Genomic DNA, 27,932 nt, shown 5'->3' on the forward strand with positions numbered 1-27,932 from the left:
CTGCCCTGCCCCTACAGCCACTCGGCCCCCGCCCCCCCCCCCCCCCGCAGCTGTTCCTGGAGCACTGAGGCAGTGGGCTCCTGCCTTAGAGCTCTGTGGTGATTGCTCTCTGTCTGCACTGCTTCCCCTCCCCCTACTCCACCCCCTACACTAGTTTAGCTCACTCCTTCACCTGCTTCTATTTCTTACTCAAATGTTACCATCCCACTGAGGTCTACCCCAACTACCACCAATAAAATTGCAACCTGATTTCCCTCAGCACTCCTGGCTTGCCTTACCTCTTATTATCCCTTGTCCCTATCACTTAGTTCCTTCTAACATGCTATGTAATTTAGTTATTATTTTATTTATTGAACACATGCTCCATGAGGACAAGGGTTTCATTTTGCTCGCTGATAGATCCCACGTGCCCAGAACAGTGCCCAGCACATAAAAACTCAGTAAATAGTTGCTAAGTGAATGAATGAATTTTGGGGCTAATCACGGGAATTGTCGTGAAGCGGGTGTCATTTCAGCTTGGGCTTGAAGAAGAGCCATGCCTATGATTAGCAGAAAGTGGAGGAATGTTCCAGGTAGAGGGAGAAGCATAAGAAGACCCTGAGGGGCATGACTGGGGCTTGAATTCCACATCCAGACTTGATCCCCAGGGGCCAGGCCAGGGGTGGAGCCGGCCCATGGAAGGACAGAACAAATATTTGCTCAGTGTCCCTATGCATGCCGCTTTTACAGCAGTAAATTCATTGGTGAGGGTTCGGGGTTCTGGTCCAAAGGAGTCGCTCTATCTCTGTGCCTTTATCTTAGAGATGTGACAGAGACAATTAAGAAGAGAGATGGCTATGCCTGCTGCTCACTGTGACGTGCCCCCGGCCCCTCAGCCTCCCTTTGCCTTTGTGGCTTTTCTCGAGAACCTCTGCTGTCTGAAACAGAGAGTGAATCTGAGTGCGGAGCTGGGTAGACCACCGTGGGAAGAGATTCTCGGAGTGCACGTAACACCTGCAGGAGGGCAGGACGCGTGGAGCCCAGCCCAGGGTGGCGAGCCACGTGAGGTGGCTGGGCCACTGTCGGGGACTAGAAGCCATCCCAGGGCAGAGAGCAACCCCAACTGCTCCCAACTCTGTTCCCAGCAGAGAGTTAGGTGTGCCCTGAAAACCAGACCCTTGTGAATTCAGAGTGGATCCTGGGAGTTGGTAAGGAAATGGTTTGGAGCTCAAGAAACCTCCATGTTCATTATGATGAACCCTCAGGGTAAGACCTAGATGTCAGTATTACTTAAAGATCGCCAGTGGGCCCTGGCTGGTGTGGCTCAGTGGACTGAGCACCAGCCTACAAACTGGAAGGTCATCAGTTGGATTCCCTATCAGGCCGCATGCCTGGGTTACAGGGAGGGGTGTGAGAAGCAACCAATCAAAGTTTCTCTCTCACATCAATGTTCCTCTCCTCTTTCTTTCTCTCTTCCCACCTCTCTAAAAATAAATAAATAAAATATTTCAAAAAAGTAAAGATTGCCAGTGGTTTTCAGCTTCAGCTACCCATGAATCAAGTATTTGCTGAGGGCCTGGAGCAGCTTCTGGAACTGCTAACGAGAGCCACAGGTGAAGGCAGGGAACAGGGGGGTAAGTGAGGTGGGCCAATCGGTCAGTCTGGAGGACCAGCCAGGCTTAATCCTAACAAGTCTGCCTGAGGTGGTTCAGAGTCCTCGGCTAGGCATCAGGTCACCTGGGTCCTAATAGCTACAGATGGGCTTTAGGTGTGTCCCCTCACCTTTCTGGCTTTCTGTTCTCCCTACCCACAATAGAGAGGCATGCACTGGCTCATGGCTGAGTGGTGGGCAGACTGTGGGGGCATAATGAGAACAAGGTTATGGAGGGCTTTCCACATAGGAATCTCTGTTCAAGTATGAGAGGGTGTCCAGAGGTGCCTCTGGGTCACAGACACTGAACATAAGTGCCACACTGGCTGGGTCTCTGTTTCATTTGCTGGTGTGTCCTCAGAACTCAGAGTAGGCTGTGGCACTTAGTAGGTGTTCAATGGTTAAGTAAAGGTAGCTGAGGGTTGGTTGTTTGGGTCCAGTGGCATCCTTCCCTCTCTCCAAGATAAGCTTCCATCTGAGGACAAAGGTGGGGCTGTCTGTGTCCCGGTGGGCAGGGTAAGAGGGTGCCACTCTGTCCCCTATAGGCTTCTAGTAAAGACAGACTGACCCAGGAGTCTCCCAGGCTCTGGACCCTGCTCTCCCATCTCCAGTTCATACACATCTTCTAGAACTAATGCTGTCTACCCTTTGCAATCTTCCTGCCAACCCCAATCCCACAGTCTTAGCTGCTGTTAGGCAGGAGATCTGTGAAGGAGACTCAGTGATTACCCTCTAAGCCTCACAAATATCTCCTCTCCTGGATGCTGGTAGCTTGAGGAGACTTTGCTGCTCATCTTGACACTCGGGAGGGGCTTGAGTTGCTCCCTCTAACATGATTGTGAGGCTCCAAGGAAAAGGACGGACGGCACCTTCTTCCATTCACTGAGCACTAACTGCACACCCGTCAGGTCCCAAAGCCGACAGAACTGCAGAGGAAGCTTGCAGTTGTGCGGGGAGACTAACACATGTACACGAGTTAATACAAGTAAACGTGGGGCCACAAAGCAGTGTGCATCACTCGTAGCATCTAAATTAAAGCCGGGCACCCGTAACTCCTCAGTAAGTGCAATTACAGAAGCTAGGAGTCCACTCTCTAAATTAGGGCAGGAAACCTCATACAGATAAGTTGAAAAATGGTTGCTTGTCCCTCATTTGAATGCTTCTAGGGATACCAGTGCTCAGTACCTCTCAAAGCAGCTAATGTCACCTTTCAGCAGTTTGGGTGTGGCAGAGATGGGTAGGTGGCTTTCCACCAAAGATCCATGTTTCCATTCTGCAGTGTAGTGTTTGCTAGAAAGAGCTGTCTAGCCACGGACTACATTTCCCAGGTGCCCTTGCATTGAAGTAGAGCCACATGACTCATTCTCACCAATGGAAAGTGAGTCAGTGTGTTAAGAAGGTAGAGGAGTAAGCCTTCTCTTTTCCCTTCTGAAAGAAATGTGGGAGCCATGTGTTGAAAATGGCTGGGTCCTTGAATGAAAAGAGCTTGGGTCCTTGAATTATGGTATGGAAGAGAGACTTCCAGCCAAACATCAGCAGTGGACTATTACATGAGTGAGAAATAAATTTTGTTGTGTTAAGCCACTGAGATTTAGGGTTTATCTCTTATTACAGCTAGTGTTACCTTAATAACCAAGGTTGGAAAATCCTTTTTTTACATTAGGCCCCGCCTTGGACAAGGCTTCCTTGTTCTATCGAACCCAGACCCTGGTATTTGCATTGAGGAAACACCTCCCTAGTCCTGATGGCCACGCACCCTTGGGGCCAATTACTCTTTCCCTGTAAATACCCCCTGAAGAAGGGACCACAGAGAAGGTGGCTGATGGAGATGCTGGCTTCCCCCTTCCCCTACCGCCTCACACATTCTGTTTTCAGGAACGCTGATGTCCACAGGCATCAGTTGGATGGAGTCTGTGATATAAAAATAAACTAGAGAGAGTTTCAAACTTCCCAGCTCAGTCCTCGGGGCAGGGAGAGCTTGTCCCCAGCGGGTTTTCCTCCTACCTAAGTAGTCCCTGGGATTTAGGGCCATGATCTGATACCATTGGCTGTTCCAGGTTCACCTAGGGGTTTTACTTCTGCATCTCCCCAACAGCATTCTCTTCATTAGCCATCTGATTTTCCTCCAGCTGTACCAGTCCCTTCTTTAGACTTGTCAACACTGTCTCCCACTTCCCTCCTAAGCTGATCCTCATTTAACTGAAGATTCAGCCCAAACATCACAGCAAGGCAGAGCCCACCAATCTTCCCACATACTGGTCTCCTCCAGCTCATCATGGATCTCATTGTTGGCACAGGCAAAGTCGCGGACTGTCTGTCTGTCGCCCTCAGTCTTGGAGAGCCAGCAGTCACATTGGAAGCGGAAGGTCTCATCACGGGAGTTGTCCTTCACATCAATGTAGTTCAGGTGCCAGCCTGGAAATATCCCTGTGGGAGAAAGATGGTGGGGCCTGGAGATGTGCATGCTCCTCCCCTCCTCTCAAACCTCCACGCCCCTGGCCCTCTGGCTGTGTGGCCCTGGACAAGTTCTCTCTTTTCTCTAGGCCTTGTTCTCCTTGTTGATGAAAAGAGGGCTCTGGTTAGATGACCTCTGAGGGTTCCTCTAGCCCAGAGAATACAATTCTCTTGAAAACACTCTTAACTTGGAGTTCATGAACCTGAGAGGATTTGTGTGTGGGATTTAAGCAGTCTGTGGGCCCCAGGAGATTGTGCTATAATTATACAGGGACATTTTAGCAGGGTAGGAATCATTGCTTTATCATAGTCCCAGTGGGGTCTCTGACCCAAGAAATAGACCTTTTAGAGTTCATAAAGCTGAAGGATGAATCATTTGTCCTCTTGACACCAGCATCCACCTAGCTCACACCCATTATTCTTATAGAATTGGTTCAGGCATCACCTCCTCCAGTAATCCTTCTCCACGTTCTCCCATTGCCCACTCAGCCTGTATCAGGTGTCTTCCTTGCTTTGATGACAGCCTGAAGCTACCTTGCCCATGCCTTGACCATCCTGTTTACACATGTTTCTTCCCCTAGATCATGAGCTTTTGCAGGCAGGAACCAGGTCTTATTTGTTTTTGTTCTCCTAATGCCTAGCATAGCAACTGGAATGTAGTAGCTGCTTAATGAAAACCAATTGAATATACTATGGTTTTGAGATCCCTTGTTTTTTGACAATCATAGGAAGGACCAGAAATGGTGATTTCTGTAGGGTACATTGTTAAACCTGACACATCTTGCCCTAATGGCAAGTAATCAGCTGCTTCTGTTGTAATTGGCAGGGTTTCCTTTAGAAATATTCCCCTCAAGTTATAGATATCACGAATGAATCAATGTGCATTCATTCTGTGAGCTGCATACTGTGAGCTGCACACTGTCTGCACTAGGCACTGTTTCTGTTATTCTCCACCCCTCAATGTCCTTGAGAACTCAGAAGGCCAAAGGGCCACACATGGGGAGAAATCCCAGGGGCATGACAGGTTATCTTGATGATTATTTCTGAGCTGCTTTATATTTCTGTGAATTTATATTATCCAAAAGAAAACATAAATAAATTCATTTCATGATAAAAAAATTTCTTCATTTTAGGAGAGTTTTCATTTCAGAGGAAGCAAGAAGAAGAGCAAAGGGAATTAGAAAATAAATACTTTTGTGTTATAATTTGTTCAGTATTATAAAAGCTAAGAATTAATCATTTATCTTGATTTCCCTGTATGAGCTATATTTCATAGTAATCAAATAGCCTGAGAGAGAGACAATTATTTAACAGAATTCTAGCTGATAAGGGGATAAGGAGTGACAATTAGAAAATCATCATTTGTAACCCTAACAGATCATCACTGGGTGAAGCCAGTAGATGAAAAAGTACAGGGGACTTTGCAATGAAGTAATCAGGCTTGACAGTCCCTGGATGCACTATACTATGTGAGCATCAGTAAGAGTGAGACTGCTGTGATGTAATATGAAGTATTTTAAAGTAGTACTGATACCACCTATATAATATTTCTGCCAAAGAAAGTTGAACCTGAATGTAGTCAAGCCTTCAGAGCTAGCTTTCAGACTGTAGAAAGTATGGGGAATGAAGAGACAGTAACACCACAAAAAATCAAACCAGGTCCACAATGTGGAAATTCTATAGGTCATTGGACCCAGTTTCTTCAACAAGTTAATGGCACAGAAAAATAAAGGGAGTAGGCACTGTTCTCCATTAAGGAGACTGAGGAGACATAACAACTGAATGCAGTGTGTGGACTTTATTTGCATAATCATTCAAAGAAAACTCAAAGTACAAAGACATTTTTAATGTTATTAAGGAAATTTGCATATGGAGTTAAAATTGAATGATGAAAGAAATTATTGTTATGTGTGATGGTGGCATTGTGATTTTACAAGAAATTGTCCACTTTTAAAAGAGAAACATACTAGGACTTCTGGCCAAGATGAAGGCATCGGTGGAAATAATGTGCCTCCTCGAACAACCAAAACTAAGGACAACAAAGATTTAGAAACAAAAATACAACCAGAACAGACAGAAAATTGAACTGTACGGGTCCGACAACCATTTAACCAGATCAGTAAGAGGGGTGGAGTCGACAGCCGGCGGAGAGGGATCGAGGCAGGGAAAGGCAGTGGCAGTAACAGGCACGACCTGACCAAAAATGGCTCAACCAGAAGAACAAATCAAAGACCTAGAGCCAATACTTCTAAGCGACCAAGAGATAGCCAATCTATCAGATGCACAGTTCAAAATACTGCTGATCAAGATGCTCACAGAACTGGTTGATTTGGGTCACAAATTAGATGAAAAAAATGAAGGCTACATTAAGTGAAGTGAAGGCAAATGCGCAGAGATTCAATAGTGATGGAAAGAAAACTGGGACTCAAATCAATGGAGTGGACCAGAAGGAAGAAACAAACAACCAAACAGAAAAGAATGAAGAAACAAGAATTCAAAAAAAAACCCGAAGAGAGACTTAGGGACCCCCAGGACACCTTTAAATGTTCCAACATCCAAATTATAGGGGTACCAGAAGGGGAAGAGAAACAGCAACAAGTGGAAAAGTTATTTGAACAAATAATAAAGGAGAACTTCACCAATCTGGCAAAGGAAATATAATTCCAGGAAGTCCAGGAAGCTCAGAGAGTCCCAAAGAAGGTGGACCCAAAGAGGAACACACCAAAGCACATCATAATTACATTATCCAAGATTAAAATGAAGGAGAGAATTCTAGATGCAACAAAGGATAAGGGGACAGTCACTTACAAAGGAGTGCCCATCAGACTGTCAGGGGATTTCTCAAAAGAGACCTTACAGGCAAGAAGGGGCTGGAAAGAAGTATTCTAAGTCATGAAATCCAAAGACCTACATCCAAGATTGCTTTATCCAGCAAAGTTTTCATTTAGAATGGAAGGGCAGATAAAGTGCTTCTCAGATAAGGTCAAATTCAAGGAGTTCACCATCACCAAGCCCTTATTACATGAAATGTTAAAAGGACTTATCTAATAAAAAGAAGATAAAAAATATGAACAGTGAATGGACAGCAAACTCACAGTTATTAACAACCACACCTAAAACAAAAGCAAACTAAGCAGACACCTAAAACAGGAGTGGAGCCACAGAAATGGAGATCACATGGAAGTTTAGCAACAGGGGAGTGGGAGGAGGAGGGGGGAGAAGTTACAGCAAATAAGTAGCATAGACAGTGGGAAGAAAATAGGGGGGAGGGCAAGAGTAGTGTGCAAAATGTAGAAGCTAAAGAACTTATGACACATGGACATGAACTAAAGGGGGGAAGGTGGGTGGGAGGGGTGTGCAGGGTGGAGGGGAATGAAGGGAGAAGATGGGACAACTGTAATGGCATCATCAATAAAATACATTACAAAAAAAGAAACATACTAAATATGTTTGAGATGAAAGGACATAAGGTTTAGAATTTGATTTTGTATCTTCCAGAAACCAAAAAGAAATTAAGAAAGAAAAACAAAAGAAAAGGGTACAGCAAGTATGACAAATCATAATTGTTGAATCTATGTGATGAGTATGTGGAAGTTCATTGAAATATCCCCTTCACTTTTGTGTATGTTTAAAATTTTTCATAAAAAAGAACCATTGGCTAAATAAAAAAGACAGAAAGGTAGATTCAGGGAAAGAAAAGGTTGCTATGCTATAAAGTTAGTTCAACATTTATAATCTGACTTACACAGTGATTTTTCAGGATCTACAACTTTTTTTGTCTGGAAAACTCTCAAACAAAATAGATTTGTCCTCCTAAATTTCTATGCAAAGGAAGCATAATGTAGCATGAATATTTTTAAACTAAATATGAAAAAATGTGGAATAGAGAGCACTTAAGGACATGTTTAGCTGTTTTAACTTATATTAACATTTAAATTTCCATTTCTGGAGGAGAAAGTTTCTATGAAGAAGAAGTTAGGCACAAAACTTGGACTTCCTGTGCCTCTCCTGACCCTAATATCCCAACCACCTGGGTTTAATGAGGATACAGAAATGTTCCTTTCCCCACCAATGATATGGCTCTGCTCTCAGATCCAAAGTCTGGTTGGAGGGGAAGAAGCCAGTTCCCTGCCTACAAAAGGAAGAGGATAATATGAATGACTCAGGATTTCCCAAATGCTCATTGTAAGGTCAAGGTGATCCCGTAGTCTTGGACTATCCAGGAGAGGAATCAGCCTTTGAAGGGCATGGCCCTTAAACCACCGTGTGTCGCTGTCCATGGTGCTGAACCACCCCCCCCGCCCCCTTTCAGGGTTTTGACAGTAGGTGATGAGATAGAATTGAGTGTCAGGTTTTTACATAGAAAAAAAAAATACATGAATAAAACTGAGAAAGTCTGGATACACACATAATCAGTGTCAGAGATTGGCAGCAGGTGACAGAGATCCTAGTCAGGACCCTGAAATTCATGGCCAGGTCTCAATTTTTGGAAGTTCTAAGGCATAAGAAAAAACTCTGAGTCTGGAGAAATGTAGGTTCCCTGTGACTGAGTCGTGAAAATACAAGAATGGACCTAAGGGACCAAAACAAGGGTATAAATAAATTCTATTAAATCCCTACTATATCATAAGCAGTCTGATAGGCATTAGGGAAAGAACAATGAAGAAGACAATGGTACTTGGGGAGCTGACAGTCAAGCAAAAGAGACAGAGAACAAGCCTCTAGTTACAAATACAATGACCATTCCAGGAGGGACTCTGGTTAGGTAAGGAAATAGGAAGAACTTTCAGTAAAGAAGTGAGGACATAAGAGACTCTGTTAATCTATGATGATTTTGGTTCTAGAGTCTTCCTATTTTTCCAGCTTAGAGGAATATAGTTAGTTTCTGAGCCCCAATTACCATTGAACTACCTGCAGGGGTATAGGAGCCCCAGCTGCAAAAGTTAAAGCAATGAGTTTGTCACCTTGAGAATTATAACTCTGGACCATCTGGCTTCACTGGACTTGAAGCTGCTGCGGTTAACCCTGTTGACATCAGGCTCCCTGATGGCACTACATCCTGATTTGGTGTGCTTTATCTTGGCCCAGTGGTCTTGGATATTTTTTTACCCAGTAGCAAATCCTGAGGCAGACTTTTTTTTGCATAGCCCCTCTGCTCTCAAGAGCACCAATATCTTGTTGATGTGTGTTGGTAGCATGGCAGAGAGTTGGAAGCCCGTGGATACAATATGCTTCTTTCTGATGATGGCAAGGACACAATTCCTGGGACTATACTTCCTACACAATGGCTTGCATAAGGTGTGAGCACAGCAACAGGAGACTCTCTGCTGAATATTAGGGTAGGCAGACCCCATCCCCACCTCACTGCCATTAATCTGATCAGCCACATCCTTCTCATAAGGCTTGTGACGTGCACGGTAGGGCTCAGTGCTTTTCCCGAGCCACTGGCAGCCCAATTAAGCACTGCAGTGCTTGTCTTGACCGAGCGATCATTTGTTGAGCGTCATGGGCAGCAGCTCATCCTGATCTTGTGAACCGTCTGTGGAAGCAGATGGTCTTGATGATTATGGCTCTTGTTACTACATCAGACTTTCAGCCATCAGTCAACCTGCTACTGGTTCTAAGACAATCATAATGGATGATGAGAGAGTGGGAAAGAATTCAGGGGAGCCTTTTGGTTTGCTTCTTGGAAAAGAGGAGAGGTTCATCAGGAATATTTTGGGAATGTTCTACAAGCACGTTCTATCTCACAGACTCAAAATGACACCAGAATGGACAAGTAAGAAGTATCCCCATCCATTATACCCTTTTCTAGATAATACACCCTGATAACAACCACATGTGGGGGCCACAGTGAACAGAGGTAGAAAAATCTGCCCCCATTTCCTCCTCTTTTTTGACCCACTGGCATGGTGGCTGGGTGAGGGTGCAGGATGGACTGGCACCCAGCATGGTGTACTGGAACAGTGTCAGAAGGCCTGGATTTGCTTGGGCTGCCTTCTTTTCTTGACACGTGGTCCTGAGTGAGGCATTCAAACTTCTTAGGACCTCAATATATTTTTTGGTTGTAGAAAAGACAGGTAACAAAGTACTTTTGCTGTAGTAAGTCACAAAGAGGTTGTAATGATCAAATGTTTGTATCTTTAATACCTAACTGAGCATCCAACATGTAGTGAACATTGAGTGAGTGGACACAGCAAGATTTGAAAACTGGGGAGTGCTGTGCAAATATTGTCACTTACTGCTTTGAAGACTGGCTATTTCCTCTTTGCCTAATCTGAGCTTATTCCCTGTTATGGAAAATATTTAACTGTTCAACTCATGCTAAAGCAAAATAGTCTAGCTCTTTAGGAAGAAACATTTCAAACTGCCAAGTTTGGTTTCATCAGTCACCACAACAGACATATTGGTCCTCAGGACTTGGGAGAAGTAAAGACAAACAGTCAGAATGGTTCCAGGCCACTTGTGAGGGAGACTCAGAAATGCTGGGGAAGGCTCTGAGCAGACGGTTTTGGTTTCAGCTGGTTTTAGCAAAGGACAGGCAGGGTGAGTGAGAACAGTAAGAATGCAGAAAGCCGCGTCTCAAGGAGGTGAAATTGAGTATTTAACAACTATTCTCTAATTAAAATAGAACTTAAAGGCCCAATGCCAGAAAAAAAAGGTCAGTATGGATTGAAGACAACAGAAGAATAACCAAAGAGATATTGAGAACATGAACTTCATCATAGTTACAGATGTGACAGCGTTTCCTTGGGTATTTCGAAGTTAAAAATAAATTTCTCGCTTGGCTTATATCCTATTCCACCATTTATATTTATAAGGAAATTTGACTAATTTTAGACTTGCTATTATAAGTAAACAAGCATAATCCTTTACAGAAAATTCATGGGAAGTGAGTTTTCTGTTTCTCAATTTTTGTGTCTGAACCAGGAAGACAATGCTCCAATGTCACAGAAAATTAAGAGTCATTCATCACCCCCGGGAGAGAGCAGGAGGAACCGAACTTCATCTTGAAAGTTTGTCCAGAAACATAGGCTCTTTTAACTGATAGAAACATCAAAATGATAGTAATCAATGTTTTTTAGTTGCCTGCCACCCTGGGGTGGAAGGATCAACATGCAGCCAGGGAGACAGGGAGGGGTTTGGGTGGAGAGCTGAGACCTGCCATCCCCACCACCCTGACCTTGAGTGGGAGGTACCTTTGCTGTCATGCCAGACCCTCAGCTTGCAGAGGTGACCCAGGCTCAGCATGTCAGAGAAGTTGAATGTGTCTGTGTTGTTTCGCTCAAACTTGTTCCAGTTGGCTGACTGCTTCAGGGCCAGGGTCCCACTGTCCCCATTCTCCCCAAAGATGATGATGAACACGTTGGCATCGGTGCCTGCACCTGGGAATGCACAAGACAAAGGCTCTGGGAATGGGCCCCTCCGACACAGCCTTCTTGCTCTGGTCTGCCTCCTGGCATCCTTGGAGGAGCCAGGTGTGCAGACAGGCAAGTTCAGAGTCAGCGAGGCCAGGGTGCAGTTGGAAAGGCCTGGAACTCTCGGGTCTCCTACTCTATCCTTCATTTAGCTATATGCTTTGTACATGCTGGTGGGCCAAGTAGAGCCCTGGTTAGCAAGTGTGAATGGCTTAGTACAAGAATTAACCTAGTTCTGGGAACATACGCCCATACTTACAAGGCATGCCATGTAGACTGGCTTTGCAGTTTAGAAATACAGGTCCCCTCCTCCCCACTGTGAGTTCGGAGGAAATAGGAAAGTTTCTTGTTCCCCGGATCTACCTCTGTTTGACATACTACACTAAAGTTCATATCATTTGCTCAAGCCAAATAGAGGTATTGACCCCAATTAAAAAGAAAATGCTTCTGGAAGTGGTGACCCTGTGAAGCTTTTTTGATGTGTACCCTGAGGTCATCAGTAAACTTACCAATTATTTTTGAGGGTACACCACAAGGGGATTGAGGGGCCTGAAAACATGTATATGCTTGGAACTTTAAGCAAAAAGAGTGAAGGCTCCATCTTGAGGAGAAAAGGAAGAAGGGAGGGGCCAAAACCAAACTTTACCAGTTGTACTTCCCATCAGTTATGCCTGAAATCCTACTATGAGAGCTTCGCTTCTTTGGTTAAACGCTTCTCTGTTGGCCATACTACAGCCAACAAGTTAATCTGAAAGTAGCCATTTAGGATTAGTGTCAAAGAGTGTGCCAGATTCCCCGCAGCAGCTCCTGGGGAGCAGGCCTGGTACAGGGGAAGGCAGGTAGGCGGCATGGCCTTTGCATACACTAGTGCTTTTGCTTGGAAGGCTTCCTCTGGGGTCCCCTCTGCCTCAGTGGCTTCTGTCTGTCTTTCTGGACTAGACTTTGGCTCTCCATGACCCTTGTCCCTGATCCTTTGGCCTTCCTCTGGGTTTTTCAGCACCTGTCATTTGCTCCATGACAGTGTCAGACCCACAAGGGCCCAGGGTCATATTTCCATGCTAAAGCCCTGGGCTCGCAGAAGACGGTTGTCAAGTACAGGGATGTGGGAAGGGACCCACAGCATCTGAGATGCATGACACCAGGGGGCGCAGCACTAGGGGGCAGCAGGAGGACAGAGGACCTGTTAGTCAAGCTTCACTTCTGACCATTTGCTGACCACCCTGCTCGACAATGTCCTCCCTCACTTCTCTGGGGGAGGAGCAATGGAGCCAACTCAGTCACTGGGAGGAAATACTTCTGTCCAGACAGAAAGTAATACACTGTGGAAAGGACTTGCATTGACGAACTTTTGGAAGGCTATCTAAAAAATGTCCTGACTGGAGCCTGGGGCCTGAGCTGGAACTTGAGGAGGGATAAGAGTAGTGAGAGGAGGGAGTAGGGGCTGGGGGGACCCACTGACTCACCCAGGATGTCACTGGTCTTCACTGAGACGGTGTAGGAAGTCCACTCCATCATCTCCTCCCCATTGATGACTGCACACATTTCACACACCAGGGTCTTCTTGCCCTGCCGCTGGGATAGCCAGTCTCCATAGTAGAACATGGTCAGGTCTCCAGAGTTCATGTTTTTCAGGAGGACCTGGGTGAGAGGACCCAGTGTGGGAATGCCCTCCCTCATCTCCACCAGCCTCCCACCCACTAATGCAGCCCCTTTGGCTGAACCCCAAGGGCCCAGAATCCCTCGAGACGGGTTCTTCTGACTTAGACCCCAGGCATGTGGAAAGGGCCCTGTCCAGCACAAAGACCCTGCCCCGTGTGCCCTGCACAGGGTCGGAAACCTGCACCATGATGGCTCTAGTGCAGGGATTTGGAAATGGGCAGTTTGTCCAAACATGTGTCCAAGATTGTGCACAAGAAATGTGTGCTGAGTGAATGACAGAAAATGGGCCAACCAAACCACTGTCAGGCATAGACACTTGGGAATAGTGTACTGAGAAGTTGGCCAGATTGGCCTTGGCATGGGCACCATATTGTTGGCTCAAGAGAAATCTGCTCCTGGCCTGAGGGGGACTCAGGACAGATGGCCTTTGATGGACAGGGGATGAGAGGACTGGTTCCAGGGGAAGTAGAGGTCCAAGATGGAGAAAGAGGCAGCCACCTAACTGAGTGATCACAGGGACAGCAAGAGTTCCTTGCTGCTGCACTTAAAGTTCCCACCATAGAGCCTTTTGCTGTCCCAGCTGTTGCCGCTTCTCTCTCCCTGCTCCCAGCTCACGTCCTCCAAGAAGCCTACACCAAGTCTCTGCCTGCTATGGTGCATGCTGCTTTCGTGGGCAGTTAATTTGGTTTTGACTGGAAGCAAATAAATAGAACTATGCTCTCTGATTAATTCACATCAAAGGGGCCTATTGGATTATATGGGCTGGGTTTGTGGAACAACCCTCTGAGGTGACATTTGCACTTTATCAAGGTCCACTGACAATCCGAAAGAGCAGGAGAAAGGTGTGGGCTGTGGGTGGAAGGGAGACTGAGGGTGCAGACAATTTACCCTCTCCAGGAACCACTCGGGCCGGCTGCCCTGGCCGTCAATTCGGATCCGCATCTTGGTGAATGGAGCGATGTCCAGGATCTCCATGAGGAAGGTGTCATTCTGCTCCCTCTCAAACCTGCAGGTGGAGCACAGGGGCATGGAAAAGGGGAGCTGGCCGTGGTGAGGGGCCCAAGTCATGCCACAGACCGGGTTCCGGGTAAGGAGAAGACAGGCTTTCCCTCAGCCCCTCTCTCAGTTCTCATGGACTCCCCAACTGCCTGTCGCTTGCACCCCAGGTGTGTTCCCCCAAACACTTCAGTTAAATGAGTCTGACTGGTGGAAACAGTCCTGAATCCAGACCTGCCAGTTCTGGTTCTCCATCTCATTCTGCCAGCGACCTAAGCAGTCCCAGCTTCTCTCCAGGGCTTGGTTTCCTCCTCTGCAGTCGGGTGGGGTGGGTGTGAGGAATGGCATTAGCCCTGCAGCCTCAACCCATTTTGTCACAAGGACCAAATGGATGTGAAATGAACTTGAAATGTACAAGGACTTTCATGCCTGCCAAGCTTTACAGGCTGCCATGAATAGGGGGAGGCAGGTGCACACTGCACAACTCTAGATGGTGCCATTCACATTTCTCCACGTATACACAATCTGCACAATTAAAGGCAGTGTGCCTAGAGTGGCAGGTACATAGAAAGCAACATTGCTTTTGTTGCTACAACTACTTTTCTGTGGAATGACTGCACCATCTCAGGGCTCTTTATCCCTTACTAACCTTCCTACAGTGCTGCGCATACAAAGCAGCCTTCAGTGCTGATGGGTTGCATGACTGCTGGCTGATTCCAGGTGCTGCTGCTGCTATGCCCCTGGGGGTAATGCAGGTGGCACTGAAGGTATGACACTGCATGGCAATTGTCATGCCTTCTTGAACACAAGACACACTGTTAAAAGCAGGGGCCACAGCCGGTGGAGCTGGACTGCAAATGCGACACACAGGGAGCTGACGACTCCTGGTCCTAAAGACAGTGGCAGAACAGCTGTGTATCCCAGCCTCCCTGGATAGCTTGCTCATGTGTATTTTATGATTATTCAAAGTAAAAATATTCTCCCCAAAGTCTGCCCTAAATCCTTTCTGCTCCAATTTAAGCCTAGTCTGTGCCTCTGTTCATGTGGAAACTGAAGGCAGTGCTCAGGAAGTCCCTGGTCAAGTTCATATCACATACTGGACATTCCCCCTCAAATCATCTTTCAACTCATCTGATTCCTTGTTCTTGCCAAGTGTATGATGTTGCAGATCAAAGGAACTTTAGAATTCTTGGCTTTGTATTTCTCTTTAGTTTTCACCCTTTGAATTTAGCCAAGTAACTCCATCCTATGGTGGGGCAGGTGAAGGAAAAGGGGGGAAGTAAGCTTGTCTTCCAGAAGTGGGAGGCGTGGATTACTTGGCTCCCTTGCTCTTCTTTGGAGACTAAATCCCACCTCCACCTGGATGGACCCCTCACGTCAGGGCGAAAGGACGACATCCAAAAAGAAAGCCCTTCTCACCGGCCTTTTTCCCCTCCACAACTCACTGGCCACATTCTGCTGCCCAGACCCCTCAGAGCACATCAGCTGACGTGCAGTGGGGCCCCCACACTGCGGGGCTGCCATTGGAGAAATGGTCAGCCTTTGAGTCGTATCCCCCAATGCCTAAACCCTTGGGTAAACTAGTTGTCCTCCCAGCCTAAGGCTTTGGCCCTGGTTAGCCTCAGGCTATTCTCAGTCCCAGAGGCTAATGCTGAGTAGGGGCATTTTGATGAGGTGGGGAACAGGAGAGAACCAGAATAGAAAGAGAATGGGCGACGGCCAAAGGCCATATTGCTCGGATGTCACCTCTACAGCGGTTGAGTAGAGAGGCTCCTCTGAGTAGACAAGCAGAGCACACCCTGGACCGCTTAGCAGCTAGCCCCACTGAGCCAGAGGCTCGGGAGACTCACAATGACATAATACTATCAACTAATCTGCAGACCTTGCAATGAACACCTTCTAGGGAGGGAGGAAGGGAGGGAGGGATGGAGGGAAGGAAGGAAGGAAGGACGGACTGGTGGGCTATGGAGTGAGATAATCAAGGAAGGCTTCCTGGAGGAGGTAGGTTTGAGCTGGACCTTGAAAGAGAAAGGTCTTGCAACACAACAGGTGGGTGAGGGGCATTCCAGGAGGAGGGAATCAGAGAGAGACGTATGGAGGCTAGAAGGCCCCTGAGTATGAGGGGTGTGTGAGGGAAGTGATCTGGTTGAAAGCAGGGTGAGGTTAGAAAGTGGAGAACTGGATATGCGGAGGGGCAAGGGCAGAGATGGCCCCTGTATACCTGGCTTTCTTTTTGTCCAGCTGCACTTCCTCTGTGCTTCCGTTGATGCCATAGAGGGTCATAAAGATGTTAGAGTCGGTGCCACCGCCGACCACGTCGCCCGTCCACACAGTCATTTCGTAGAGCTCCTGCCATGAGACGGGCAGGGGTCCCGAGCCCTGGTCTCACCCACCAACCCTACCGACTCTCCTTATTCACACCAGCGCCAGACGACACTCTCTCCAAGCTCTGTGGCTCTGAAAAGAGTCCCCCCACTGGGCCCAGTTTAGCACTAAAGGGAATTCCATTTCAGATGAAGAACGTGCGTGCCGCAGAAACATGGCTGTCCCAGTATCAACTGGTTCCTTTGCCAATTAAACCCCAACCTAAGTCCATGCATTCCAGCAGCACATGGGGGTAGGACAGTGTGGCTTTTAGAGCCATTCAGAACCCCCACCAGCTAGCAGTTGAACCCCAGATCCACCACCAGCTGGCCGTTGAACTTGAACAGGCCCTCTACCCTGGCCAGCCTCTCTGTTGTCCACTGGGAAATGAGGATAAACAGTGCGCAGAGTTGTGAGAGCTACACATACAGGGCCTGCCACACGGTATGACCTCAAGATGCAGCCGCGGCCCTGGATTTTGCCACTTTTGCCTGAGGGCGCTCCAAAGAAACGATATATTCTCTTTGTTTCCACCAGACGGGGAGGCAGCAGTGAGCTCTCCGCAGAACCCTTGCTGAAGCCCCTGCCTTGGTTCATCCTGTGAGAGGCAGCCTCGTGGCAGAAGGGGCCATCTTTGCCCATGACCTGCAGTGTCCTCTGGTCCTGCCTTCTTACCCCATTCCCCCTCACCACTAGTAACTAGGTCCCAACGGTTTGGGAGAGGCTTGCCCGCATGGCCAGGAAAATGCCAGGCTACAGTCTCCTTGGCCCACGCCTGGCCCTTCCCTTCCCCCGTGCCTGCCACATAGTATTCTCACCGGGCAGGTACCTGGTACCCACTAACCCGAAGCTCTGGAACTCAGAGCCCACGTGACTCATCACAATGATCATGCCACCAATGCTATGCCTGTTGGGTACTGGGTGCTTGTCAAGCAACAGCTACAATTTTTGCTGTGATACTGCAACATTAGAAGTAGTATTTTCAGGCCTGGCCCAGAGAGCAGGTTTGCCAAGGGAGTGAAGGAAGAGTGTCTTGCTTTACCAGAAAAATCCACTCAGACCACCTAACAAGAGCGTCTGTGGTGGGCACAGAGCCAGTGAGAAGGAAGGCAGCAGCCTGGTGCTCTCTGCTCTTACCCAGACGGGCGTGAAAAGTGGAATGGTCAAAAGGAGTGCTTCGTGGTCCCAAGGAGACTGGCCCCTTAAGGCTGCTCCCTCCAGGCTCCTGTGCTCTCGTGTCCCTGTTTCTGTCCTTCACACAGACACATCTCTTTTTATGTCACAGGTGTGTTTCCGGAAAGAAACACAGAAATAGGAATTGTGTAAATGCAGTCTGATATCAGATGTCCCGGGGAGATGGCCAGTCCAAAGAACCCTGTGGTTCTTTGTAAAGTAACAAACCTGTGTTCTTGCTTTTTAAGAATATATATATATTTATTTATTTTTAGAGAGAGGAAAGGAAGGAGAAGGACAGGGAGAGAAACTTTGACCAGTTGTCTCTCACACATGCCCCAGCTGGGGACCTAACCTGCAATCCAGGCATGTGCCCTGACTAGGAATCGAACCCACAGCCTTTTGCTTTGCAGAGCAATGCTGAACTGAGCCACACCGGTCAGGACAACCCACAATATGTAACATGCATTTTGTAATATGACTAACAGGGATGTGGGTCTGGATTTCCATGGACTGAAGAGCTCAGGGGGTGATACAGCTGCACTGAGTTGGGGGTGGGGAGCGTTGGTGGATGGTGTACACACAGGCACACACATACCCACATGCATGCTGGGACTGAGTCAGGACAGAGGTCCCTGGATGAACTGCATGCTCACCCACGCAGACCGTCTGGCCACAGGTGGAGATGTCTGGGGAAGGAAGGGAGGCTGTTCGCACTGTAGAATGTTCCACTCTCTAGCCCTCAAGCGAGGGAGGGGCAGACATCCACCTTCCTGCCTGTCAAGGTTTTTACAGCCTCATTCCTCAGCCCTTCTTTCTGTCTCCAAAGACAATATAACAGGGAGCACTCGGGGGCAGACTGACTCCTTTTTACCTTTGTGGGGCAGCTGCCAACTTAAACCCCATTGGTTTGGATTCAGGAACAGAGATGAGGACTAAAACCTTCTGTTGACCCCACAGCTTTTTAGAGAGAAAAGAAGCCTGTAGGGTCACATGAACCAGAGGCCTCTGGGATGCCAACGGGCGATGTTTCCTTGGGCGTCAGCACCCAGACATCTGCCTCCTGCCCAGCACCGACCTGTGAGTTTACATAACTCGCCCCAGGTCATTTAGCCAGTGGGAGGTGGAGCCAGGATAGGAGCACAGAGCTCCCACCTTCCGGCCTTTCTACTTAAGGAGGGTCTTGTGCAGACCGTTCTCACTACACTCTGAGACCCAGGGGCTCACAGAATTCCGAATGCCGTCTGTCCCCATCACTGTCCTACTGGTACTGACGGAGCATACTCGAAGAATAATGACTCTGAGCACCTAAGTAGAGTGGCTACTTTGCAAAGCTCATCATGGACCATTCACAATTGTATTAGTTAAGATTTTATGTGGAACAGAATGGAAAACACCATCTCCATGTGCTATCTGAGAGGACCAAGGCCCAGAGAGGCCAAATGGCTTACGCAAGATCAGGCAGTGGCAGGCCAGAAGAGACTTGAGTCTCCTGGCTCCAAGCAAAGCACATGTGGCTGGTATTCCGGGCTGCAGCTTCAACCAGTGCCCCAGTGCCCAGTTTCCTGCCTCCCTCACATTTATCTGCCTACTACTGCCCACCCCAGTGTACACTGCTCTAGCGATGCAAGGCACACACACAGACCCCTCCACACCTTCACCCCGATGTTCACCACTGTAGCATCCAGGAGGTCGAAGACCCGGGAGGTGAAGCCATCTCCTCGGTCCTTGGCGAGCCAGCAATTGCAGCGCAGTGTGTACTTGGTGCCCTGGGTCGGCACAGCCAGACTCAGCTCCTCCACCAGCCAGCAGCTCTCAGGGGAGGCCCCGTCATGGCCCAGCTGCGAGGGGACACACTGGGGCCATGAGCATCCGGACATGCCTGGGAAGGAAGCCCTCCCTGCCTTGCTCAGCATCCCCTTCCCCAGGTCATTTAGAAGCCCCCCTCTCCTGCAGGAGGTTCTGAAGCCTCCTCCCCTCAGTGCCTCCTTCCAATGTGCTCTTGCCTCACTGACCCAAGTGCCTCCCACGAGGGGAAAAGAGTTTGCACACATAATTAAGGACTCTGATCAGAAGACTTCGAGTTAATAAAAAGATTATTCTGGATGGGCCCGACCTAATCAGGCAAGCCCTTTTAAAAGAGGGTCTGGACGTCAGAAATGGAAGAAGTCAGAGAGATTTGAAGCAGAAAACATCACCTCTTACTGGCTTTGGGGAAACTGCCATGTCTTGGAGGGGCTCACGTGGCAGAAAGTGTGGGCAGCCTCTGGGAAGTAGAGGCCTCAGACCTCCACCCACAAGGAAATAGCTTCACCAAATTCCAGCGAGCTTTGCACAGGGTCCCAAGCCCAGAGGAGACCACAGCCCTGGTGGCACCTTGATTTCAGCTCAGTGGCCCACTGGGAGGAGGAACCAGCTAACTCACTCCTGGATTCCTGACCCCGGAAAATGTGTGGGAAATTGTGTGCACTTAAGTTACCAAGTTTACAGCCACTGGCTACACAGCAACAGAAAACTAACACACAAGGCATCCCCACCCCTTGGGTGGGTGGGAAACTGGGATGTGGAGGGGTGGGTGCTTCACCCAAGGTGATGGCAGAGGCCAGGAGGTCTTCCCCTGCTCCCCACTGTCAGGTCAGTTGCTCTGCCCACCCTCCACTCTCCCTCTCCCCCACCCCCCATGTACAAGTCAGCTCCTTCCTTCCCTGGGGGTGCTCATCACCCCAAGGCCCCAGGGACCAGCACCTCTATCTTCTTGATGACGCCTACATCCAAGCCTCCAACGTAGAACTCCTCCACGGAACCACAGCTGAAGCCCTTCTTGTCTCCAGGGTAGTCCAGCCAGATGCGGTTACTGACCTCATCGTCCTCCCCAATGAGGATGATGAAGGCCCGGCTGTTGGTGGCTGCATCCTTGTGCTTTCCAGTGGTGACTGACACGTAGTAGGGAATGACTGCAAGAGATCAGGGGGCCCAGCCTTACAACAGGCCAGGTGGACCAGGTTGGGATCCACAGACTTGGAAACGAGACTTGGAGACTTCGTCTCCCTGCCTCCGAGACAAAGGACAAGGGAGTGCTCTAGGAGGGCGAGTTATCTCTGGTGAGTGTCTACTGTCCAAGGAGGAGGGAGTCGGTCACCCCCAAGTGAAGATCAAAGACAGTGTCCTTGCCACATGAAAACTTCACTGCACCTCGTGTACCCATGGGAAGTGAAGTGAGAAGAGCCTCCCCGAAAGTCTAGGGGATGCCTGAAAAGCTCGCTGTCAGCAAAAGTGAGGTTGGCCAGACCAAGGTCTCACAGAAAATGAGGATTTAGGGCAGAATAGAGAATATTATATATGTAACATGGTAAATGAAAATCCCAGAAAGCGTCTGTTTCCATTCACTAAACCAGACTAATCAGCATTAAAAAAAACACATTCAGGTAATGTGGCACAGAGTCCTAGTTGCCCATCCAGTGTCTGTTCTCCATGCAGCTGGGGGTGGTCATGATAGGTAAGCAGTTGTCACTGGGGAAATTGCTTCTAAAAGGTCTGACTCAACAGGGAGGAGCCCTTTTTGCCCTTTATCCTTCCATTCATCCTGCTTGGGGTGTGAATGTAATGGCTGGAGCTCCAGCAGTCATCTTGGCAACATGAGTGACTGTTAGGCTGTAAGCTACTTGTGAGTTTTCCAAAGTGATTAAGTTGAAAGAACCTAGCTCCCTGACTTCACTGGAGTTGCTATATTAGTACCAACTGTCTACCCTTGAGCTTCTATATGAGAGAAAAGAAAAATCCCTCAATTGTTTAAGTCACTATTTTTACGTCTCTGTCACTTGCAGTTAACCAATTGATACAAGTTTGGAAACCCTTCTTCTGGCCCATCTTCCTCAGTAGCTTGGGAGACGCCACCCTGGTATAATGGGTTATAGGTTATGCATTCTGTACCTCTTTGAAAAGTTTCCAAACTATACCCTCCTGGCTGGCATTGCCTGCACTGTTTTCTGCCCCTTCCCATGGCCTGACTCCGAGCAAAGTGCATCTGGTTGTTATACCAGGCTAATCCCTGCCTTCTCAGGGCTGTTGTGGGGATGGAAATAGGCAATAGGTGTGAAAACTGTGTGTAAATTTTAAGATATTAGATAGAACACTAGACACCTTCATTGGCGGGGCCACCTTCACTAAGCCTGTGCACCACTTGGTGCTGTCACGTGGAGCTTGACCTTGCAGTAAGTCGGGTAATGGTGGGGCCAATACATGGCCTGTCCACAGACGCCTTAAACACATGCCATGCACTGGTTCCTGCTCTGACAAGCCCTCTGTTTGGCTTACCCAGGCCATCCTGAACGTAGTTGGCCATGACCCCCGTCACTGTGTCGACGTCGACCCCGGCCATCTTGGAGCTCATGGCGAGCTCCCAGAAGTCAGCGGGGCTGCTGCAGTTGCTGCTCCGGTCCCCAGTGTACTCCTGTCGGGAAGAGCATGACCCAGGCCTGTCATACCTCCGCACCTTCCGCCCCAGGGACCCTCCCCCAGGTGTGAGGATGATGACAGGCCATGGCTGAGTCCCCCCTCCACTGCCTTTCATGCACCTTCTCATAAAATAGCCTCTCCAGTCGCCCGTCCTCCTTCTTCAGGGACAGCCAGCGCCCGCACAGAAACAGGAACTCATCCTCATTAGTGTCATTCCAAATCTCCACCTTCTCCACGTACCAGTCTGCACACCACTTAGTGTTGTCATGGCGGAGCTTAATCTTGTAGATGACGCCCAGGTCAGCGGCCTCGATGATGAAGGTGTCGGCCTGGGCAGTCCGAACATGGGGACTTGAGTGGGGATGCTCCCCACCTCCTCCCACTCCAACCCCATCCATCCAGTACCTTCCACCCGTCAACAGTTGAGCTACGCAGACCTTCCAGGCTGGGGAGCCCTCCAGGCCCAAGTCCCTAACACAGAGTGTTTGCTGTGCCAAGGCCTCACGGTACAATGGCCCTGTTTGCACCCCAGTTCCCTTGGGAAACTCCCTGTGGGTGTTTGGAAGACGGACTCCGATGAGTCTGTCTGTGTGAGTGGGGTGGGACAGAGGAGGGTACTGTGCCCTGTCCTGGTAACTGGACATTCTTGGTTACGTTGAGTATCAGCATGAGCTCAGGTTGGAGGCTGGAGGGCAAGAGCTGAGGGAGAGGCAGAACCCTTCTGAATGACGGGCAGGAGTGAAATTTCCAAGGGGGACTGAAAGGCAGCTGGAGGAGCCAGCCTTCTGGGCTGTGGTCTCTGGTGGAGGCAAGGCTGAGGAGGGTGGGGGGCACAGCACCTGGGACGTGGGTTCAGGAGGGTTTTGTGTAGGGCGACATAAAGCCCCCCTCTGTGTCCCTGACTATAGCTTCAGGAAGGTGACATTACCCAGTTAGGTAACTGGATTCTTTGAACACCGTTCAGTGAGATGTGGAGTTCCAGGCCTTGAGTGAAGTACAGTCAAAACGCAAGTTGACTGTGGCAGGAGGAGGAGGGGCAGGTAACCGTGAGTGACACCTACTTTTCTCCTGAAAGATCCGCCAAATCACTCTACTGAGCAATGGGACCCAGAGATAAATACTCTGGGATGTCCCCTGCTCCTCCTTGGGACAGCCCAGGTGGTGGAAGTAGCCACCTGTGGGAGGACTAGAGGCAGGGCTGGGTAGACTCCACCATGGGTGGCATTAAGCCATAGGTCAGGGGCTGGATCTTCCAGGCAGCCAGGACCAAGGGATAAGCAGGTGAATGGTGCATGGCTGAGGGCAGGTACAGACTTATGCAGGCCCTGGGCACCGGCAAGTAACTGAGTTCATTAGAGCAGAAATGGGCACACCTCGTGGCACAGCAGTCCCACTTTTCTGCATCTGTCCTGGGGGGACACCTTCGTATGTGAACAAGGACGTCTGTTGCAGGATAATTTTTATGGTGGAAAATTGGGAGCCAGTAGGTGTTCAGTGCTTGGGGAGCAGCCAGATAACAATGTCAGTGTTGTGTGTGGAACGGGATGTGTGTGGTGGTTATAAAGAACGAGCCAGCCCTATTTATGTTTGAATACCCTGACGTGGAAGACTTCCAAGATGTCCCATTGCATGCCAAAGGCAAGCCGAGGAAGCATTCGCATTGGATGACGCCTTTTAAGTAAAACATCAAAACCACAGAACAGCATTATATGTTTTTTATGGGCACAAACACACAGGTGCAGAGAAAAGCCTTGGGAGGACTCGGAGACAAGGGTCAGTGTGGGGCGTTCTGGCCACGAGGGCCCGGGGTCTGGGAAGGGTATTCCACACAGGCTGGCGGGGCTGGGGGCCATGCAGGCTTGTGAATCCCGTGCAGGGCTAGGGCGGATCTGGGTTGGGTGGGAAGCCCCTTGTGGTTAAAGTGAGAGAGTGACTCCGTCAGCTTTGAGTAGGTAAGTTGGGAAGCCCAGAGGACGGGTTGGATTTCAGGGGCTGCGGGCAGGGAGTCAGGCTGGTCCCATAAGTTAGGGGAGAAGAGAAAGGACTGCGTGGAGATGGAGTTGACCAGGCTGATCTGAAATTTAGAAGAGAGAATCTTTACGATTTGGGGACTGATGGAATGTGGGTGAGGAGGGGCACTGAGAGAAGAGGGGTGTCAGGGATGACTCCTGGATTCTGCAGCAAGTGATTCGAGACATGGAAGCTTTGAGATGGGTGGCGGTGAACGTGAAGTCACATAAATCATCGGGGACTGAGCCTGCAGCAGCTGCAGCTGCCCTGATGGGACGTCAGAACCGGAGGACGGGGAGAGAAAGGCCTGGGCAGAGGCGGTGAAGATTTTGGTTGTGATACTAGGACTGTTAAAAGAGGAGAAAATCTGACTCTGCACACAGAGGAGAACGGGTGGTATTGCCTTTATTTATACTTTCGTTCATGTATTCACTCAGCAAACATCCATTGTGCCTACTCTGTCCCAGGCTCAGGGCATAAAGCCACGAACCAAAATGTATCTAGTAGTCCTGTGCCTGGTACAAGCATTTACCAGGCATCCACTCCAGGTGCCAGGGAAGGCGGGAAAGGTGTGCTCTCCCAAGCCTTGCTGACTAACAAAGAGCCAACTTCACACCAGGCACAGTTCCAGGCTCTTCACGTGTTTTAATGAAGCTAATTTGTTATATGGCAAAGGAAACTGAGGTAGATCTCTCTGCTAAGTAATTTGCCCAAGATCGCAGCTAGTCAGCGTCAGAGCCAGGATGTGAGGCCCGGCCATGGGTCGGGAGCCTGATGGCTCAGCACTGTCACGTTCCACAGCAGCACACGTGAGTGAGCCTGGTAATCGTGTCCCCACTATAGAGTCAGGGCCACCAAATGAGCCACTTGGCCTCTTCGGCATTTCTCTTTTCCAAAGCAGACAGACTTACTATTAACTACCCTACCAGTACAGGGGAAATTACATCTTGTGCGTGTGCGAGGGTATGAGTGAGTGTGTGTGGGGGCGTGTGAAATTATTTCTACCTGCGACAAAGTGTTTTTACATATGTCTTGACCTGCTTTTCAGCCCATGGCCTAAGTAGCTATCACATTGCTCTTCCCACTTCAGAAGGAGTTGCCAGAGCTGAAGGGCAAAGGTTCATATCTGGACGATGGAGCAAATGAATGGGAGCCTTGAGCCTGACTGCCCTGGGACCCTGAGGTCAAGGCGGGGCTCCCTCCAACGTGGGCTGGCTCATTGGGTCACCAGCTAGCTGCAGATCTATTCAGAGGACACTTGCTTTCCTTGTCCCAGAGCTAACTTCCTCCTCGCCTTCAGCAAATGTTTCCCCACCAACAGTCATGCTTGGCTGAGGATCCGGCTTAAGGAGGCCCCGACAAACACCCACTGGTGGATGCACAAAGTCCCCATACGCTCAAGGCCCCAGGTGAGACCATGGATTGGGTTAGGAGCCAATCACCTGTGGCTGCAGCCTGGCCTGTGGGGATTTCCAGCAGATGTCGGTGAATGGACAGATGGGAAAGAAGCTGAGGAGTGAGTGAAGGGGTTGAGGCAGAAAGGGCGTAAAAAAGAGAGGAGCGGGGCTGGGAGACAGAAGCTGAGCTGGTGGGAAGGGACATTTGGACAGATTCCTTCCTTTTTGTAAAACCACGGAATGTCAGAGCTGGTAGGGGCTTAGATGTCATCAGGTCACATAGCTGCCAAGCCTTTCCTGAGCCACAGAGTACTTTGCTTAATAGAGGACTTGCTTGGTGCCCCAGTAGACAGGCCAGGTCAAATGGATCCACATGTCGGGGGAGTAGGTGCCCATCCGTTCGCCCAGTCCCTCTGTGGTTCCCAAGGGCACTGCACAACACACTTAGGCCGACTCATATCAGACCCTTCATCTTGCATGTGAGGACAGCGAGGCCGGAGGGATTCAACCTGATGAGGAGTGGATGGCAGAACCAATCTCCAATGCCCGCCCCCCGCGCACCCCCCCCCCCCGCCCCCGCCACAGTTCAAGCCTTCACGGATGCAGCCTCATTACTCTGAGATGTGCACTCTCACACCCCGCCCACAGGGGGCTGGGTTTTCTGAAGATGACCAAGTCCTGGCAACCAGCAACCCATAGCTCAAACAGGCCTCTCGCTTGCTGGAGCCCCATCCACACCCCACAGTCAGAACCCGGGTCTGAGAGAGAGGACCAGCCCTCTGCAGGGGGAGGGCAAGAGTGAATGTCTGCATGAGGGTTCATGACACCCTACGAAGGTCCCAGGCAGCCCTGGGGACCAAGAAGCGCTGGCCTCCAGATATCTGGCCCCAGGAAGGAGAAGGGAAGGGGCTCAGCTCTGCATGCCCCTCCTACCGTTCCTCTCTCGAACTTGTTGGTGCGATTCTCTGACTTGCCAAGGTACCGCTCGCCGGTGTCTCCCAGGTCCCCATAGATGGTGATGTAGACCTTGGCATCCGTTCCTGCCCCGGGAATATTTCCTGTGAAGATCTGCACCGAGTACAGCACAACTGGGCGGGCAATTGAACAGACAGACAGACAAAGGGAGGAAAAGGATAACATCGCTTTAGGTTTGGAGGAACTGGATTTGTGGGAGGTATTAGGCTTCCGGCCCAGACCTCAGTGAGTGAGTGTTTTCCTATCATTTGCTCAATTGCGCACATTCTGCTACAATTCCACGTGGATTCACCAGTGGGCAGCTCGCCCATCTGATCTGGACACAGGGGCCTCTCAGACCCAAAGAATGGGGGCTTCTCCCAGCACCCCTCAAACCGTCTACCCACCCAGCTGCCTGTGTCTTCCAGGGGAAAGACACAGGAAACTGCCTGACCTGGGTGCGCTTTGGAGTCACTAGCCTCAGGAAGCACATAAGACCCTGAAAAGGGGATCCCCTCCCTGCGGCGACTGAGATGGACTTTCTTACCAACTTTGCAAGTGGGCTCAGAACCACGTTTCATTAGATTTAGAAAGGTAAGGTGATGTGAATTGCTCACACTCACGGTTATGGAGCACATTCATGCCCACACATGGTTCCTATTATTTTCTTTGTTTTCCCCTGGATCCCACAGCACTATCCTCCCCAGCTCATCTTCTGCCTCTCTGGAAGCTCCTTCGTGAGCAGCATTGCAGGTTCCTGATCTTTTGCTCCCCGCCCCAAGCCAGTGTCACCTGGCTCTGTCCACTGCCTGCAGCTATGGTCCTGTGAGTCCTGGGAGTTGACTTCCTGGAGTTCCCTGAGGCTCTGTCTCCAACCCAGTGCCCTGCTGTGCTCTGGATCCCTGCCTCTGTCACCTAGGAGACCACCTGAAACACACATCTGAACCTCTGATCCACTCCTCCCGCACCCCCTTTTGCAAACCTTCTCCCCACCCATCCTCCCTGTCTCCGTGGCCCCACCCAGCACTCTGCTCTCCAGACCTCATGGGTGCACCGTGAAAACTGCTCTGGGAGGCTTGCTCCCCTCAAGGGCAAGAACCAGGACTAGTCACACTGCCCCCCAGGCCCTCCTCACTCCTCTCACTGTAGCGTCCAGCCAGCATTTCACGTGTTGCGTGACAAAATAAAATCTTGTCTTCAGAGTTTAAAAGAGTCAACTTCACCCAAGCCTGCCTGGCTCATTCTGACGAGAGTAACACTAGGAATCTTGTCACAGTTGAGACATGACAATTAACTGTCCTCCCCTTCCCTCACTCCAGTTGTTCCCTCCATCTCTTTCCCAGCTGTGCACTCAGCCCTGCTTCACACCCGGGCAGGGCATTTCCTAGGAGCCCTTGTCCCAGAGCGGGATGCCATGCCACC

General features: G+C 49.5%; 1 protein-coding gene across 2 annotated transcripts in view; it reads right to left on the bottom strand.

The window, feature by feature from the left end:
- Positions 1-27,932, bottom strand: part of LOXHD1 (lipoxygenase homology PLAT domains 1) — a 135,172-nt gene that overhangs the window by 9,340 nt on the left and 97,900 nt on the right. The window contains exons 29-38 of one of the 2 annotated variants that reach the window (XM_037033781.1): positions 26,490-26,644; positions 22,269-22,478; positions 22,009-22,144; positions 20,440-20,648; positions 19,350-19,535; positions 16,379-16,506; positions 14,050-14,167; positions 12,966-13,140; positions 11,284-11,469; positions 3,887-4,057 (exon numbers count right to left, since the gene is read on the bottom strand). In XM_037033781.1, coding sequence (XP_036889676.1) covers positions 3,887-4,057; positions 11,284-11,469; positions 12,966-13,140; positions 14,050-14,167; positions 16,379-16,506; positions 19,350-19,535; positions 20,440-20,648; positions 22,009-22,144; positions 22,269-22,478; positions 26,490-26,644 — 1,674 coding nt within the window. The remainder of the gene's footprint in view (positions 1-3,886; positions 4,058-11,283; positions 11,470-12,965; positions 13,141-14,049; positions 14,168-16,378; positions 16,507-19,349; positions 19,536-20,439; positions 20,649-22,008; positions 22,145-22,268; positions 22,479-26,489; positions 26,645-27,932) is intronic. The other variant, XM_037033791.1, reaches the window with a different exon arrangement.

Source organism: Sturnira hondurensis, unplaced genomic scaffold, assembly GCF_014824575.4.
Source record: "Sturnira hondurensis isolate 20B ecotype Veracruz unplaced genomic scaffold, ASM1482457v3 Scaffold0001872, whole genome shotgun sequence".
In the NCBI taxonomy this organism is placed as follows: Eukaryota; Metazoa; Chordata; class Mammalia; order Chiroptera; family Phyllostomidae; genus Sturnira; species Sturnira hondurensis.